This window comes from Diceros bicornis, chromosome 32 (genome assembly GCF_020826845.1).
Source record: "Diceros bicornis minor isolate mBicDic1 chromosome 32, mDicBic1.mat.cur, whole genome shotgun sequence".
In the NCBI taxonomy this organism is placed as follows: Eukaryota; Metazoa; Chordata; class Mammalia; order Perissodactyla; family Rhinocerotidae; genus Diceros; species Diceros bicornis.
The window spans coordinates 20578526-20594682 of NC_080771.1; the positions used below are offsets into that span (position 1 = coordinate 20578526).

Genomic DNA, 16157 nt, shown 5'->3' on the forward strand with positions numbered 1-16157 from the left:
ATTCATCTTACATTGCACCCTTTGTTACAGTCAGCTGGCACAGCTGCTGTTTTCTGAATATGCCATCTATTTTATTGTCTCTCTCCCCCACTACCACTTTGCCCCCACACCTCTGCTGACACAGTTCCATCTACCTGGAGCACTCTTCCTCTTATACCTATGAAAATCCTCACCATCCTTTAAGACTCAGTTTAGATGCCACCTCCTCCATTTAAGTTGTCCCCAAAAAAGAATAAATATCACCTGCCCTATTGCTCTCATGACACTTGGTACCTCTAGCGTCCTAGAAGTAAGGGTAAAATTTCCTTCATCTCTAAACCTCTGATGCCCCACCGAGTCTCTTGCACATAGTGGTGCACATTAATTGTTTTCACTGAATTGGCTAGGTGGAAGGGCATTTCTCAAACTGGAGTCTGAAGATTAAATTCTGATATATTTAAGGGGTCTGTGAATTCTGTAAAAGAATTTTTTAAATGTTGTGTTTTCATTTTAATGATAATTCTGAATCACCTGGATCCACATTATAATCAAATTGCACTGCACAATTTCAGTGCCTGTGTTTGTGTTTGAGAAACACTGGCCTAAAACATTACTCAGGATGTATGTAAACTTCTGATTACAGAGGAGTGCTGGCTGTAAGTGATCATTCAATCTTTGGAAAATATAATTGGTTTTACCGAGCAGCGCCTTAACCAGCAGGATAGGATATTTCTTAGTTACTTCCTGTTGGTAGATGAAAGAGAATAGTTAGGAACGGTTTTATCCGTGTTCACTTCTGTATCTCCAGAAAAAAAAGGAGGGAAGAGTAGGAGGAAAGAAGGAGTAGAGGGCCCTCCAGAGATTAATAATGGAGCTTTGAAAGGATGATGTAAGGATTTGGCCACGGGTGGAATTTTCTTTCTCACTTGATTTTTCTCAATTTCACTTTTATGACCTATTTCAGTGAACTAGGCGAATGGTTGAGCCCTTGAAATCAGCAGGTTCCCTGACTCCAAAAGTTTATTGTGTTAATTCAGATTTGTTAATTCAGTTTTAATTCAGCACACTTCTACTACATGCGTGTCTCTTGTTGCAAGTCATCTCAGATCCTTGATGGAAGAAGATGGGATCTGATATGCATAAATGAATCTATCAATTTAGACCTCAAAGTACAATTGAAAAGCTTGATAAAAATCCTCTAAATCCTAATTTGTTAAAAGAATCTTTTCACATATATGATAATTGATACAAGCAAGTCATAGGCAGGTTAAAATTTTTTCAGATCTCTCTTTTCATTATGCACTTGATTTTTCACCTTCAAAAGCAACTCGTTTTTATCAGGTTTGTTCAAACAAATCTAGATCCTTCCCTTGTTTCCTTGAACACACAGCTGTTTGCTTCTCAATAAGGTTGATTATTGCTGACTTCCTGAGAAGAATATGGAGATGCAAATAGCCAGGTGTTGTCATTATCATTGCACAAAGTAAAAGACGTTAGAGCGGAACTAAGATAAACCGCATTGACTAGAATCCACTTGAGTCAGTTTCTGAAAGTGGGCTTGGATTTATTGTGTTCATTTCCCTGAAGCTGTTTAGAAATGCCTGAAGAAAAGACGGTGATCTCTCTAACTTCGGTTCCATGAGTATCTCTTAGTCTAAATATTGTAGTCTGTGGTGAGTATTTTCTGAAAATGGGGGTGAGGGAATTCAGAAATCAATGCCGTTTTTTGTAAAAGCCATATAATATGCATGTTTTTAAGGAGACGCGTTAACAGGGTGGTAATGAATGTTTGCCCTTGTCAGGTGGTGTGTGCCATCTTTCAGACAAAAGGTGAATTAGGATCTTGAAATCTTGTGGTTCCAATAAGTTTCAACTGAAGCAATAACAACATCTCATCTGGATAAAGAAAAATACAGAAAAAAAAAAAAAGAAAAAGAAAAAAAACCCAAAACCAAAACCCCTCCTGGATGGGATAATTGAGGTTTTGTTGCTTAATCAGAAACTAAGGAATAGTAGTGGGTGTCCCAGAGCCCGAGGTTTCAGTTCATAATGAAGTGGGTTAGTCAGTAGTTGCGAAATACACTCAGCGTATAACTCCTTCACATGAGCTATTACCGTAAGTAGTTACTCACTTTTTTTTTTAATAGGTTGGCAGATGTATAAAGATGACTTAGCTCTTTGGGAAAGTCATATATATATATGCTAATATTATAAGAGTCATACTGTATACTAGGCTATTGTCCCAATTAAAATTATAATTAGAAGAAAGAAAATTATTGGGTTTACTTTTTTCCTTTGTTATATGTTAGTTATAAAATTGACTTTTGAATCCTTTTAAAAACATATACTGTCTTAAATTCCTTTGTTTTGGCAAATATAACTTTTCTGGCTTTGGACTGATAGACATAAAACTGACTTAGAAGTGCTGTACAATTTTAAAGAACATTCCTGTTTTCATATTATGTCGGAATGCTTTTTGCTGCAGGTAGCAGAAATTCCCAACTTAACTGGCTTAAACAATAAGGAATGAGTCACTGCACATAACAAAAAGTCCAAGACTGGTTAATTCTTCAGCTTCATGACATTATTTGAGACCCAAATTCTTTTCATCTTTCGGCTCTGCCAGCCACAGTTTATTGGCCTCATCCTCTAGTCCCTCATGGTTTCGTGTTGGCTGCATCAACTCTATGGCATCATATCCCTATCATAGCCAGAGGCAAAAAGTTTTTCTTAGAGCCTTCTAGCAGATTTTCCTTCACACCTCATTGTCCAGAATTGTACCACATGCCCATGCCTAAACCAATTAAGCCAAAGGGATATGTCCACCATGATTCACTTAGACCAATGAAGACCTTAGCCTGAATCATGTGGGTGATGGTTGGTAAGGTGGATATTTGAACAAAATTAGAGTGCTGTTTGCAAGGAAGAACGGGAGAATGCCAAGGAAATGTAGAAAACAAAATTTGACTTTAGGGATCCCCAAAGCTCAAATTAAGAACCCTTTATGGGGACTGGCCCAGTGGTGTAGTGGTTAAGTTCACACACTCTACTTCGGCAGCCTGAGAGTCACAGTTTCAGATGCTAGGTGCGGACCTACACACTCCTCGTCAAGCCGTGCTGTGGCAGTGTCCCACATACAAAATAGAGGAAGATTGGCACAGATGTTAGCTCAGCGACAATCTTCCTCACCAAAAAAAAAGAACCCTTTATATAGGATCTTTAAGTTCTATGTCTGTGTCAAATTGCAGCCCTGGAAGGGCTACAATTCTCTGACTACATGCATGCATTTTGTACTGCATGGAAACCTGGTCAGGGCTGACCCCCAGCCTGGAGACTAGGATCCAGTGCAGTCTTGAGAAACCAGTCCCATGGCAAAGTAGGAGCTAGGAGAAGAGAGGATTAGTTAGAGGCCAGCAGAGCCTCCAGGAAATGCGGGCAGGACTGTAAATCCCTGAAGAAGACCAAGTTTGAGCAAGAGTGTGACAAATGTAGGCTGTGTATGTGAGTCTAAGGGAGATCAGGTTTCAGAGAACATGATGGCAGGGCACTTTGAGAAGTACAGAGTGGATGCAGTGAGTGTTCCAGCTCTTCCAGTCCAATACCTGGATCCAGAGCCAGCTGACTGGGTACAGTGCAGGGTTCTTGAGATGCTGACCCTCCCACTGGCTCCTCTTGTTTCTTAGCTGCAGTTGAGGATGGCATTGGTGGAGCATGCAGTTAAATGGATACTCATTTTGAAGGTAGTCACGAAGCTCAGACAGGGCAGGAATTTGGGTAAATGGAACATTAAATTGTGGTTTTGTTAGTGTAATGGTATGCCCTTGACTTTTATGGTGGGTCAGTATAAGAAACAGCCATATGATTTCTACATTGAATATAAAACTTCTATTGTCCATTCTGCTCTTTGCTTTTCCTCCAGGTCTTCACATGACTTGTTCCTTCAGGTCTTCTCTGAGAGCTTTTCCCTGAGCCCTCACCCCTAGCTCTAAACACCTCCCCGCCGCTTCCTTATTTTTCTTCATAGCCTTTATTGCTGCTGGAAGATTTATTTACTGTTTATTGTCTTTCTTCCCCACGAGAAGTAGGCTTCATGAAGATGGGAACTTTGCTTTCTTGTTTGTGCTGTGTAACCTCCAGTACTGAGAACGTACTTGGTATATGGTAGGCACTCAATTAGGATTTGCTGGATGAATGAATAAGAGACCTCTTGGTGTTCTTTCTAAAGTTTTTCTCTCCTAATGGATTGATGTTCCTTCTTTTATTGGATAATGAGAACTAAGTTTTCTGTTTCCTTTTTTGCCTTAGCTACCAAGAATTGCTAAGTTAAATTTTGGGTTCATTTGCAATAACCATCCTTAGCTTGCGATGTCTATGCTTCCTCACTTGCTGTAGAACTTTTAAAAAATATTTATTTCAGTTTCAATATTACTTATTGTAAGTTGCCTGAAATCCTCTAGGGAAGTAAATGAGGATTGAATAATAATAAATGAACTGACTGAAGGGTAACAGAGAGAAATCAAAAAAGAATGCCAGACTTTTGGGTCTGGATGAATAAGAATACTGAAGCTGTTGTTAATAGAATAGGAACCAGATCAAAACATTACTCATGAAAGTATTTTTCTCCTTTTGGCCACATCTCACTCCATTGTTGTTGCTTGGTCAGTTTTTTTCCTCATCTCCTTTAGGCTTTGAATGCCATAAGGGGAGGGACTGTGTCTTTCTTATTTATGATCCACAGTGCCAAGCAGAAAAATACGATTTATTTTTAACTTTAAATCCCTACATTAGTAAACATTAACTGGTTTGTCATCTGCTCTTACCTTTTCAACCTGCAATTTCCCCTCCTAATGGATTTCCAATCTTTTCACTTCTCTGTGCCTTCCTTCCCGACAAGGGACCTTCGTTCCTTTAACCACAACAGCCTTCCACTCCAGGGCTCATGAATGTGTGCCTTTTCTTCCTTTCCCTGTCTCCTGAATCTCATTCCCTTGATCCTAAACCAAAGGTGACTCATCAACTCAGAGACTCTTAAAATTGGAAGAAGCCAGAGAGATCATCTCATCTAATTGGCTCATCTTCAGTTGGTCCAAAGAGGTGAAGCGAATTGCCCAAAGTCACACTGCTAGTTGCCAGCAGGACTAAAACTAGAACACAGATTTCTTAACTCTGGATCCACATCTCACATTGCAGAATGAGCAAGCCCCTTCCCAGCTCCAGAAAGGGAAAGTACTACAACAAAAGTAGAAAAGTATATTTTCCTCTTAGTTAGAAATATCTGAAATGCAATATGTCATAGGAGTTTAAGTGTCAGACTACCTAAGTTTGATTGTGGTTGTGTTTACTCTTTGGACAAGTTATTTAACTCCTCTATTTTAGTATATCCTTTCTTTTTTCTATACATTTGTATATTTAATATACATATTTAAGTCTGTAAGTTTGGTTTGTTAATAGTGAAAGAAATTTTGTGTGTGTTTTTATGTATATAAATGGAAAGATATGGGTTCTATTAGTTTCTTTCACTTAACGGTGTCTTTTTTTTTTTTTTTTAATTTTATTTATTTATTTATTTTATTTCCCCCCAAAGCCCCAGTAGACAGTTGTATGTCACAGCTGCACATCCTTCTAATTGCTGTATGTGGGACGCGGCCTCAGCATGGCCGGAGAAGTGGGGCGTTGGTGCAAGCCCGGGATCCGAACCCCGGCCGCCAGCAGTGGAGCTCGCGCACTTAACCGCTAAGCCACGGTGCCGGCCCCTCACTTAACAGTGTCTTAAGGTGACCTTTCCATATTAGTGCACATAATTCTGTCATGTTCCTTTTAATGGCTGCATAGTATTCCATAATATGTATGGTTATTTAACCACTTCCACGTTAATGAATATTTAATTTATTCCTTCTCATTTTTCACTATTACAATTCTGCAGTAAAATCTTTATGCAGATATCCTTGTCACATGTGTGACAACCTCTCTAGGATTGATATTCAGAAATGCAAATGCTAGGTCTAAAAATAGGCACAAAGTCCCCTCTTTTCTTTTTTTAAACATTTATTCATTTATTTTTGGGGGGGGGGGTGTGAAGAAGATCAGCCCTGAGCTAACATCCATGCCAATCCTCCTCTTTTTGCTGAAGAAGACTGGCCCTGAGCTAACATTCATGCCCATCTTCCTCCACCCTATATGGGATGCCACCACAGCATGGCCTGACAGAGCGGTGTGTGGGTGCGCACCTGGGATCCGAACCCAGGCCGCCAGCAGCGGAGCACGCGCATTTAACCGCTACACCACGGGGCCGGCCCAGTCCCCTCTTTTCTATCCTGAAAACAGACTATAGCTAAGTCACCATTGATTCAGCATCTGCGATATATGTTGATGTTAACTGGGCAGGAGATGTTTTATGACTGCACGTATTGTATTAGGATCTGGGAGCATTTTAGAGAAATTACTCCTTCATTTCTTTTTTATATCGTATGGAAAGTACATTGTGTTCTCGACCTTGAGCGAAAGCAAAAAGAAAAACAAAAAAGTACTTCTTCCTCCCCCTTCCAAGTGACTGAGATTAGTGAAATTATGCTCTCTAAGCAACCTCTGCTTGACTTTATGACCGCATTAACCACACAGTACTGTAATTGTTGGTACTTATCTGTTTATACCCACCCCCTGAACTTGGGGCTTGTTAGAGTGTAAAGATGATGTTTTATCAATTTTTGTGTCCCTAGAACATTAGCATGATACCTAGCACATAATTTTGTTTTGTCGAATAAACTCATGAATTCAATTCAACATTAGCATTTGTTGAGTACCTAGTGTGTACAAAGATTACTAAGAACTGATGAGAAAAGAGATGAAGCAAAATTCTACCCTCAAGGAATTTATAGTCTGGTGGGAGAAATAGATATAGGCTGAAAACGTGTAGGAATCAAGGCATTAGTGACAAATGTGATTTAAGTACAAAGTACTGTGGGATGGATGTCCAAGGAGGACTAAGTAAGGCTGACTGAGGATGTTGAGGAAGTTTTCACAAAGGAGGTGGCGTTTGAACTGGGCCTGATAGGACAGGTTGGTGCTTTTTCTATGTAGGTTGTCATTTTGGTGATTAAGAATAGGTGACTTCAGGGGCCAGCCCAATGCCGTAGTGGTTAAGTTCATGTGCTCTGCTTTGGCAGCCTGGGGTTCGAGGGTTCAGATCCCAGGCATGGACCCACGCACCACTCATCAAGCCATTGCTGTGGCGGCATCCCACACATAAAGTGGAGGAAGATTGGCACAGATGTTAACTCAGGGACAGTCTTTCTCTAGCAAAACGAGGAAGATTGGTGACCAATGTTAGCTCAGGGCGGATCTTCCTCACCAAAAAAAAAAAAGAGAAGAATTGGTGACTTTATTTTTCCTTTTTTTTTTTTTTTTTGGTGAGGAAGATTGGCCCTGAGCTAACATCCGTGCTAATCCTTCTCTTTTTGCTGAGGAAGACCGGCTCTGAGCTAACATCTATTGCCAATCCTCCTTTTTTTCCCCCAAAGCCCCTGTAGATAGTTGTATGTCATAGTTGCACATCCTTCTAGTTGCTGTATGTGGGACGTGGCCTCAGCATGGCTGGAGAAGCGGTGTGTCGGTGCGCACCCAGGATCCAAACCTGGGCTGCCAGTAGCAGAGCGCACACACTTAACCACTAAGCCATGGGGCCGGCCCAAGAATTGGTGACTTTAAACAAATGCTTCAGAAACCATTTTGTCACCATATAGATATCGGGCAGCCTTAGGGCTACCAAAAGGCTAAAAGGTAGAGTTTTATAGTGGGTTCTGGAACTAGGGCCTCAGAACTAAGATCAAGTGAAAACAGCTTTAGTTCTTGGTACACCTGTGGAGGAAGAAGTTGTTTACATATATAAACTGTCAATTCTCAATGTCTTAGCATGCTATTTCTCCTCTCTTTAAATAAAACAAAAGCTTCTCTTGACCCCACTTCCATGACCAGCCTCCACTCCATTTCTTGGATCTGCTTTGCAGAAAAACTCCCTAAGTGATCTTTCTGTCTCCAAGTCTTCTTCTCCCTTTCTCTCTTAAACCCACTTCTGTCATGCTCTCACTCCTACCAGTCCATCAAAACTATTCTTGTCAAGGTCAACAATGACCTCATTGTCACTCAATCTAATGGTCAATTATTAGTCTTCTTCCTGCCTGACATTAAATATTCTTCCAGAGCGTGATTTTTAATGGTTACGCAAGTACCTTGAAAAGTGTAAAACACCATATAATCTACCATGATAATATCATTATTCCTTCTTTAAGAACTTGAATATTTGTTTTAAAGGATTTTGATTTCTTCTCTTTCTCTATAGGGGTCATGGTCTCAAAGTACCGAGAACCTTTGATCCACACCTTCCTGAGGGGAGCGAGAGATCCAGATAGTGCTCACAGGGCCAGCAGCTTATCTAACCTTGGAGAACTGTGCCAGAGGCTGGACTTTCTGCTGGGCTCCGTGGTTCATGAGGTACCGTATGTTGATTCCTTTCTCTACAGCTTATTTTTACTTGGACCTATGATATAGCTCCTAGTTGGGAGTCAGGAGACCTGTGTTCCGTTTCTAGATCCGGTAAGTCATTTAACCTCCCTTGGCCTCCTAGTCTCATATGTATATTGAAAGTTATAGTAGTAAGAATTTTTTAATTGAGAGAGACAGGAAGTCATCTCAACCTACCTTAGGCAATAAAAGAGGATTTATTATAAAGCTTCTGAGGTAGCTAACAGAATTGAAGAAACTTGGTGGAAGGGCAGATGGAATTTCATCCTGGGTCTCTGGGCCATCTGTGAGTCTCATCTCTTTTCGCAGAAAAATCTCAGGCGAATATTCTAATTGGCCTTCTTTGATCAGAGGTGCCCTATGTTCAGGGGGACTACCAGAAAAGACTAATTAACTTCTTTGTTTTGTTCACCACTTTATACCCGGTGCCTGGTACATAATAGGTAAAGGATGAATGAGCAGCCAAAGTAATAGCCATACAAGATGGTGACACTGGACGCTTCTCCTGGTTTTACAGTTTAAGATTTAGAGAAAGGTACATCTTGCTGTTGTCCTCTATGAATATCTTCCTCTAACCTCTTAAATTTTATCTTTGCTCTTGTGTTTATTTAGTCATCAATATATTAATATATATCTTGAGTACCTACTCTGTGCCAGGCCCTCTGCTATTGAAAGATGATGATGGGCAGAAAAAGACTAGTTAATATGTGGCCAGAAGTCTCTTTGCTTCCAATGCACTTGACCATCTTAAATCCTTTTTGGAAGAAGATGGCTTATAAATTATAAATATGTAAATAAAGTATAGTTTATATTACCTTTTTATTTATAAGCAGCCAGTTTCTCATATAAAGCACATAACTTCACAGCAACTTAGAAAACTGTAATACTGGCATCTTTTACAATATTCCATATCCTAGGGCTGACCATGTTGAACATTAGATCTTAAGAAGTACCAACCAAGAAGGAATTTCCTTCAGTCTCTGGTGTTGTGTCTTATCAGTATGAATAAGGACACTCAGGGATATATACATACACTTGAATTTGTGTTATTTCCTCATTCCTGAGCTTTATATTTTTTGTTTTAGTGATTATAAAGACTACTCTTGTCATTAAATTCCAACTTAGGATTTTTAGGAAAGTTATACATCAGTCATTTCCTCCCCTTTAACTCTTCTTTGGGGGGTCACTAGGCACACCCCTATCCCCAACTTTTTGTATCTTTTTTTGATAACTTGGAAACAATGATTAGCACCAACTTAAAACCTTTAATTTCTCTACTATATGTGAACCATTAGGTGCCTGATTTGAGGTTGTTTTGGATGGCACTTAGCAAATCTCGTTCTTTAGTAATATTAACTTGTAACACTTACGAGAGGGCCTTTGCAGGTCTATTTCGTTATGTTGTCTGGAGATTCCAGCCTATTATAACTTCTCTGGGTCAAATATGGAAATGGTTCCCACATTTTTTTCTCTGTTTACTTGGTCTCCACATGACTCAACCCAAACTGAGCCATAAATCATGAACTGAGACAAGCTCTTGGACCATGATCTGAACCAACTCAAATATTATTTTTAATAACAGCTTTATTGAGATAGAATTCACATACCATACAATTCACCCATTTAAAGGGTACAATTCAATGGTTTTTAGTATATTCACAGACTTGTGTAAGCATCACAAATTTTTTTTAAACATAGCCATGAACTGAATAAAAATTTCCCCCAGATCTTCACAAGGATTAGCTCAGATTTGACAGGATCCCATACATTTTCTAAAACCAATGAATTCAAACTATGTTTGAACGTCATGATCTTCTCTGAACCCAGAAACTGAAACCATATTTCTTTTTGAATTCCTAGATTCTTCTATCCTTTCTCTCTGTTAAGGAAACTGTAGCATGCTAGTGGCTTATGATTTTCTCTTGAAAGCGTTGGAGAAATTTCTTGGTTTGGTTAATTAGAAAGATTGAGCTAAAGCAGTTTTTGTAACATTCAAGAAATGTCATCTTTCTGGAGACCCACTTGACCTGTTGAAAGAGAACCAAATCTCCAAGCACACCTGGGGATAGGAATAAATGGGGGCGCAGCTCCACCACCTCCTTCCCTGTGTTCACTTGAGAAGATGACTTAGACTCTGAGCTCAGTTTCCTGACTTAGAAAATAAGATTAATATACCTACAATGCAGGATTGTTACAAGGATCTAGAAATGATGTATATGTGAAATATAATGATTTATTTAACAGTTGTTATTGAGAGCCTACTGTATGCCAAGTGAGCATTCTGGAAACCTAAAACATACCACTTTTCCAAATAGATAATGATTCCCATCTTCATGGAGCTTACGTTCTAGTAAGAGGTAGTTATCAGACAATAACTGATATACGTATTAAATTTATAGCATGTTAGACAATGATAGGTGCTGTGGAAGATAAGAAAAGGTAGAGAGGGGCCAGCCCAGTGTTGTAGTGGTTAAGTTCCCATGTTCTGCTTCAGCAGCCCAGGGTTCTCTGGTTCGGATCCTGGGTGTGGACCTATTCACTGCTCATCAAGCCATGCTGAGGTGGTGTCTCACATAGGAGAGCTACAACTCTACAACTATGATACACAGCTATGTACTGGGGCTTTGGGGAGAAAAAAGAAAAAAGAGGAAGATTGGCAACAGATGTTAGTGCAGGGCCAATCTTCCTCAACAAAAAAAGAAAAAGAAAAAAAGAAAAGGTAGAGGAGGATAAGGGTGATCAGGACTGTAGTGTTAGGTGGAGGGGAGTTTGCAGTCTAAATAGGGTATTTAAGGTGAGCCTCATTGAGAGGGTAATATTTGAGTAAAGAAATTTTAGTTTTCTATATTAAGATTTATTTTAAGGAGCATTTTGGTCATTTGAAGGGAGCTGATGATGACAGTGATGAGGATGAAAAGCAAGGAAATGAGAAGGACAGGTGTAACCCACATCCTTCACATGTCTCCACTCGTATATTTACCAAACACCTGCAATGTGCCAGGCCCCTTTGTTAGGGGCCAGGAATATAAAACCCTCTAAGATACCACCTTGCCTTCTGGGCCTGGGTAACCTGTGGAAGACACAGATATCAGTGTTTACAATTACAGTACATTGTGATAGGTGCTGTGGGAGCACATTTTAGGAGACCCTCAATCAGATTTGGGTGTTGACAAAGATGGGCTGGAGAGAGAGACCCTTGGAGCTGAATCTGGAGAAGTAGAAGTTAAATAGCCCAAGAAAGCAGAGGTGAACGTTTCAGTAGAGGGAGCAGCTTGTGCAAAGGCACTGTGGTGTGGGACAGCCTGAGATGTTTGAAGAACTATAGGAAGATCCAAAAGGCTAGAGTGAATGGGTGGGGATGAGAGGTTAGTTGGTAGCGGAGCTGAGGCAAGAGAGGCAGGCAGGGGCCACATCGCTAAGGGCCTTGTTAGCTTTACGACCTCCTGGCTTACAGCAAGAATTGAGCATTGCTTATTAAGCCTTGAGAAATGAAGTATGAATAGGTAGTAGGCTGTTTGCTTACCATGGGTGCTAACACAAAGAGAGAGCCCTTCCTTTTCTTTCAACCTTAAAATCGATGTGAGGAGCTGCTGCTGTGGGGGCACCTGTCTGGCGAATGCTTTGTCCAGTGACCCTACCTCACTTCTGGAGACCTGGACACTCTGTAACATCAATCCCAGGAGTTTTTATGAACATTAATAAATTGTGAGCCCAGTAAGAGCAGAATCAGTCTTTTTTCACCTTTGCGTACCCCCTAGTACCTATCGCAGTGCTTGGCATATAGTGGGTGCTCAGGAAATGTCTGTTGATTAATATTAAAGGAAGAAGAGGGTAAGGCTTATTTGGGAAGACTAGTTCCTACATGTTTTAAAAACAGTAATAATAGCAAGCACTTAATACTCTTCTGAGTGCCTTATGTGTCAACTGATCCAATCCTCACAGAGGAAACTAGGGCACAGAGAAATTAAATACATTGCCAAAGTCATGCAGATAGGAAGTGGCAAGGCTGGAATTTGAATGCAGGCAGTAGGTTCCTGAATCCCTGCTCTTAACCACTCCTCTATATTGTCTCTCAATAAATGTTTTCAGTTCATTTATAAGATTGCTTTTGTGCCCTTGAAAAGGAAGAGAATTGCCGTATGAGAAAAGCTATGGACAGGAGGGGTCATGCAGCTGTGTCTTAATAGCACTTGCTTTTGGCAGTGAAACTTCAGAAGGCAGTATATTCCCTCTGATTTAAAAAGCCAGGTGTTTCCATCCCACATAATTTGTCTCTTCTTTTTAGATGTTCCTTCTTATGTAGCATCCCACGCTTGCCATGTCATTAGTGCCAAACCAGCTGCCCTGGGCGGACTACAAGTTTGAACATGATTGGACACCTGACAGTCTTAGTATTTCAGCCAGTGAGTCCTCGTATGGAGTCAGACCACTCTTGTCCATTCGCGTGGAAAAAGTGGGATATTTGGCATGGCTCTTAAGTAGTTCTCCATTCATTTGTTTATTCTTTCGACAAATATATATTGAGCACCTGCTCTGTGCCGGTTATGGGACTGCAACCAAGCCACGTGCTAGTTGGTGGGGATCCAGCTCTGAACAACAAAGTGCCTGTCCTCATGGAGCTGACATTCTAGAGAGGAGAGTTAGGTAACAAATAGGCAAGCAAGTAAACATATATTGTGTCGGGTGGAGTAAGTGCTAAGAGATAAGTCTAGTCAGGTAAGGGGCACGAAGGGCGCTTGTTATTGTATGTGAACTGTGGTGAACAGGAAAAGCTTCACTGATGAGTGACATTTGAGCAAAGATGCGAAGGAAGCAAGGGCTGATCCAGGCAGATACCTGGGGATAGCCTTCTAGGCAGAGGGAGCAGCAAGTACAGAGGCCCTGAGGCAGGTGCATGTTTGACATGCCAACAGCAAGGCCAGCGTGGCTTGAGTGAAGAGGGTAAGGGAAGGAATCGTAGGAGTTGGCATCAGAGAGGTGGTGGCACTCCAAGCGGGGCCTTATAAGCACTTTGGCTTTTACTATGAGTGAGATGTGAAGACAAAGCAGAGGAATGAAATGGTCTAACTTATTTTAAAGATTAATGTCTTTTATGACAGTTCTTTCAGTGTCCCATAAAAGCTCTTGAAGTCTTTTGTAGTCTCATAAATGCTTAGCCCCAGTGTGTACTGGTAGAGAAGGAACCAAGAGGAGAAGTGTAATCTGTTTTGATATAGAAATGAACAGACTAGCCGCCACAGGCTCTTCTAATGTGATCTGATCTGGGGGTCACAGCTGTAGCTCTTGGGCATCTGAAGAAAGCTGTCCCACCTGCTGAGTAGTCCAGATTTGGGCACTGTCTGTGCTGTGACAATGCTAGCTGGTAGAGAAGGAATATGAAGACTAGGATCAACCCTTCCACAATCTCTATACTAGGAATTCAGGTTTTTCCTCCCTGTTGATATCAAGATTTAACCTGTTTGGAGAGCATTATTATTTTTCCCAATTTCTCCTTGTTCTTATGAAGAGCTATGTTGCTTGAAACCAAATCTTGATAGGCTCTTTCATCTTTATCACTCTCTATGAGAAGTGAATATGATTTAAGTGCACTGTAGTGAGAGGCCCACCCTCAGTACAGCAAATAAGATATGCCCCAGGTGACATGTACAGGAGCAACCCAATTTTAATGGGAGGGGGGTCAGAATTCCACGAACCTGAGCTTTGAGGTCTGATGAAAAGCTATCACCTCTGATCCCACTGAATGATCCAAATTGATTACCAGGGCCGGCCCCGTGGCTTAGCGGTTAAGTGCACATGTTCCACTGCTGGTGGCCCGGGTTCAGATCCCGGGCGCGCACCGACGCACCACTTGTCTGGCCATGCTGAGGCCGCGTCCCACATACAGCAACTAGAAGGATGTGCGGCTATGACATACAACTATCTACTGGGGCTTTGGGGGAAAAAAATAAAATAAAAGTTTACATAAAATTATAAAAAAAAAATTTATTACCATTTTTGCCACAATTAGTGCAGTTTCCTAAGTGATAAGGCTCATGCATTTTGAGGGTATGTGGACCCCTGAGATGAGGACGCAAATTGATGTCCTGGGAAACCTCAAGGAAGCTCAAGTAGCCGCCGCAGTTCTCTTTCATGGCTGGTTAAGGGAGCAAGCCGAGCACATGTGAATTAGAGGCCACACTGTCTTTGCTGTTAAGGTTTCTTAGTTTACAAAATAGAAGGACAGATGGTCTAGTTTCAGACAAGTTAGCAGACTGCCTGAATTTTAACAAAGGGAGCTTTAGGAAAAGGGATGGAGATGCAGTTGGAAAATTTAACTCATGCTTTCTTTATACATACCTCAACTCTAGTACCTCTCTTCTGGAATTTTCCAGAGTTGGTTTTTGGTAATCTTGCCATTTGTATTATCTTTGTTTTTATAGTTCTGATTATGCTTGGTGTGTGCCAGCTGTTTGGGGAGTGATGTTTTTCCTTATTTCTGTTGGCTCCTATCAAGTGTTAAATTGCTTAAACTGACCTTTAGTGTTTCCAAAGCAATCATCCTCTTTCTCACTGGATGGCTTTCAGAAGTAGATACAATTTATATAATTTAGCCAATGAAGAAAAAGCCTTCCATAGTATGGTTTATTAGAATAGGAGCATTCACCCTTAGGACAGGTGACATGAAGATCACATAGAATGGGTTTCTGCCCTCCGGGAAGATTTAAAAAGAGAATAGAAATATTACATCAATCCATAAATTAGTAAAGACCTTACATCATCTATCTGTCTATTCACCAAGACTCTTAGGGCTGGAAGGCAATGTTGAGTGTGTCCTTGGGATTGTAGGTGAGAGAGACTAGCCGTGGGAGGGACTTGTTCAGACTGGACAGATGGAAGAGAGTGGCCATGCGTCCATCTGCTTCTAGTGTTTGACGAGGGGTCTATCCCACTGGCCCGCAGAAGAGCGACATTCCAAGTTGGTTGTGGGAGCTTGACCTGAATAGAAGAAGGCTGTTCTTATCTCTAATGATATCTGCAAGACCATATTAAAATCCTGATGCTGTAAAAGCATTTTGTATAACCAACCATCATACGTTTCACAGGATTTGGTCCTGTGACAGAGATGTTGAGGAAGGTTCCTGAACACGCTTCTCTTCAAAGGCCTCTTCCTGATTGCCTCGATGGCTGATTGCAGCTGGGCTTGGTACAGTCTGGTGGATAAGTCACCAGCAGCCTGCAGCAAGCAGGAGGCCATTCCAACTGGTCTCAGCAAGGCTTCTCTCTCAGTCATACCTTCAAGGTAGCACAGGGATTCAAGAACTGGCCTTGCAGGAGAAACTGTTTTCCAGCTAGGATGCATCTGCCTCTCCTGATCGTAGAATAAATGCCTGACAGTTAGAGTTGGCCTCACATTGAGAGCTGAGGCAGAAGCATGGCCCGCTCAGCATAGTGAGGCAGAGCAGAGGTGGCAAAGCCAGACACCAGAAGTGTCCTAGGCTAGGAACCCTTGGTCCATGAATCATGGAAACGTGGACCCAAAACTGAACCTAGAGGCTAAAGGCTTGGGAGCGTCTGCACATGACACGGCCCTGGGCTGGCTTTCGTACTTTAGTTATCAGACTGAATAAGCTAAACTTTCCACGTGTCAAGAAAGACTCAGACCTAGCTCTAACTTGTGTCTC

The 16157-nt window shown here is 41.2% G+C and overlaps 1 protein-coding gene across 1 annotated transcript in view; it reads left to right on the top strand.

Annotated features, from left to right (window-relative positions):
• The window catches only part of TANGO6 (transport and golgi organization 6 homolog), a 174859-nt gene that overhangs the window by 123081 nt on the left and 35621 nt on the right, over nucleotides 1–16157 (top strand). The window contains exon 16 of the mRNA XM_058528125.1: nucleotides 8315–8466. Within this exon, the coding sequence (XP_058384108.1) occupies nucleotides 8315–8466 (152 nt within the window). The remainder of the gene's footprint in view (nucleotides 1–8314; nucleotides 8467–16157) is intronic.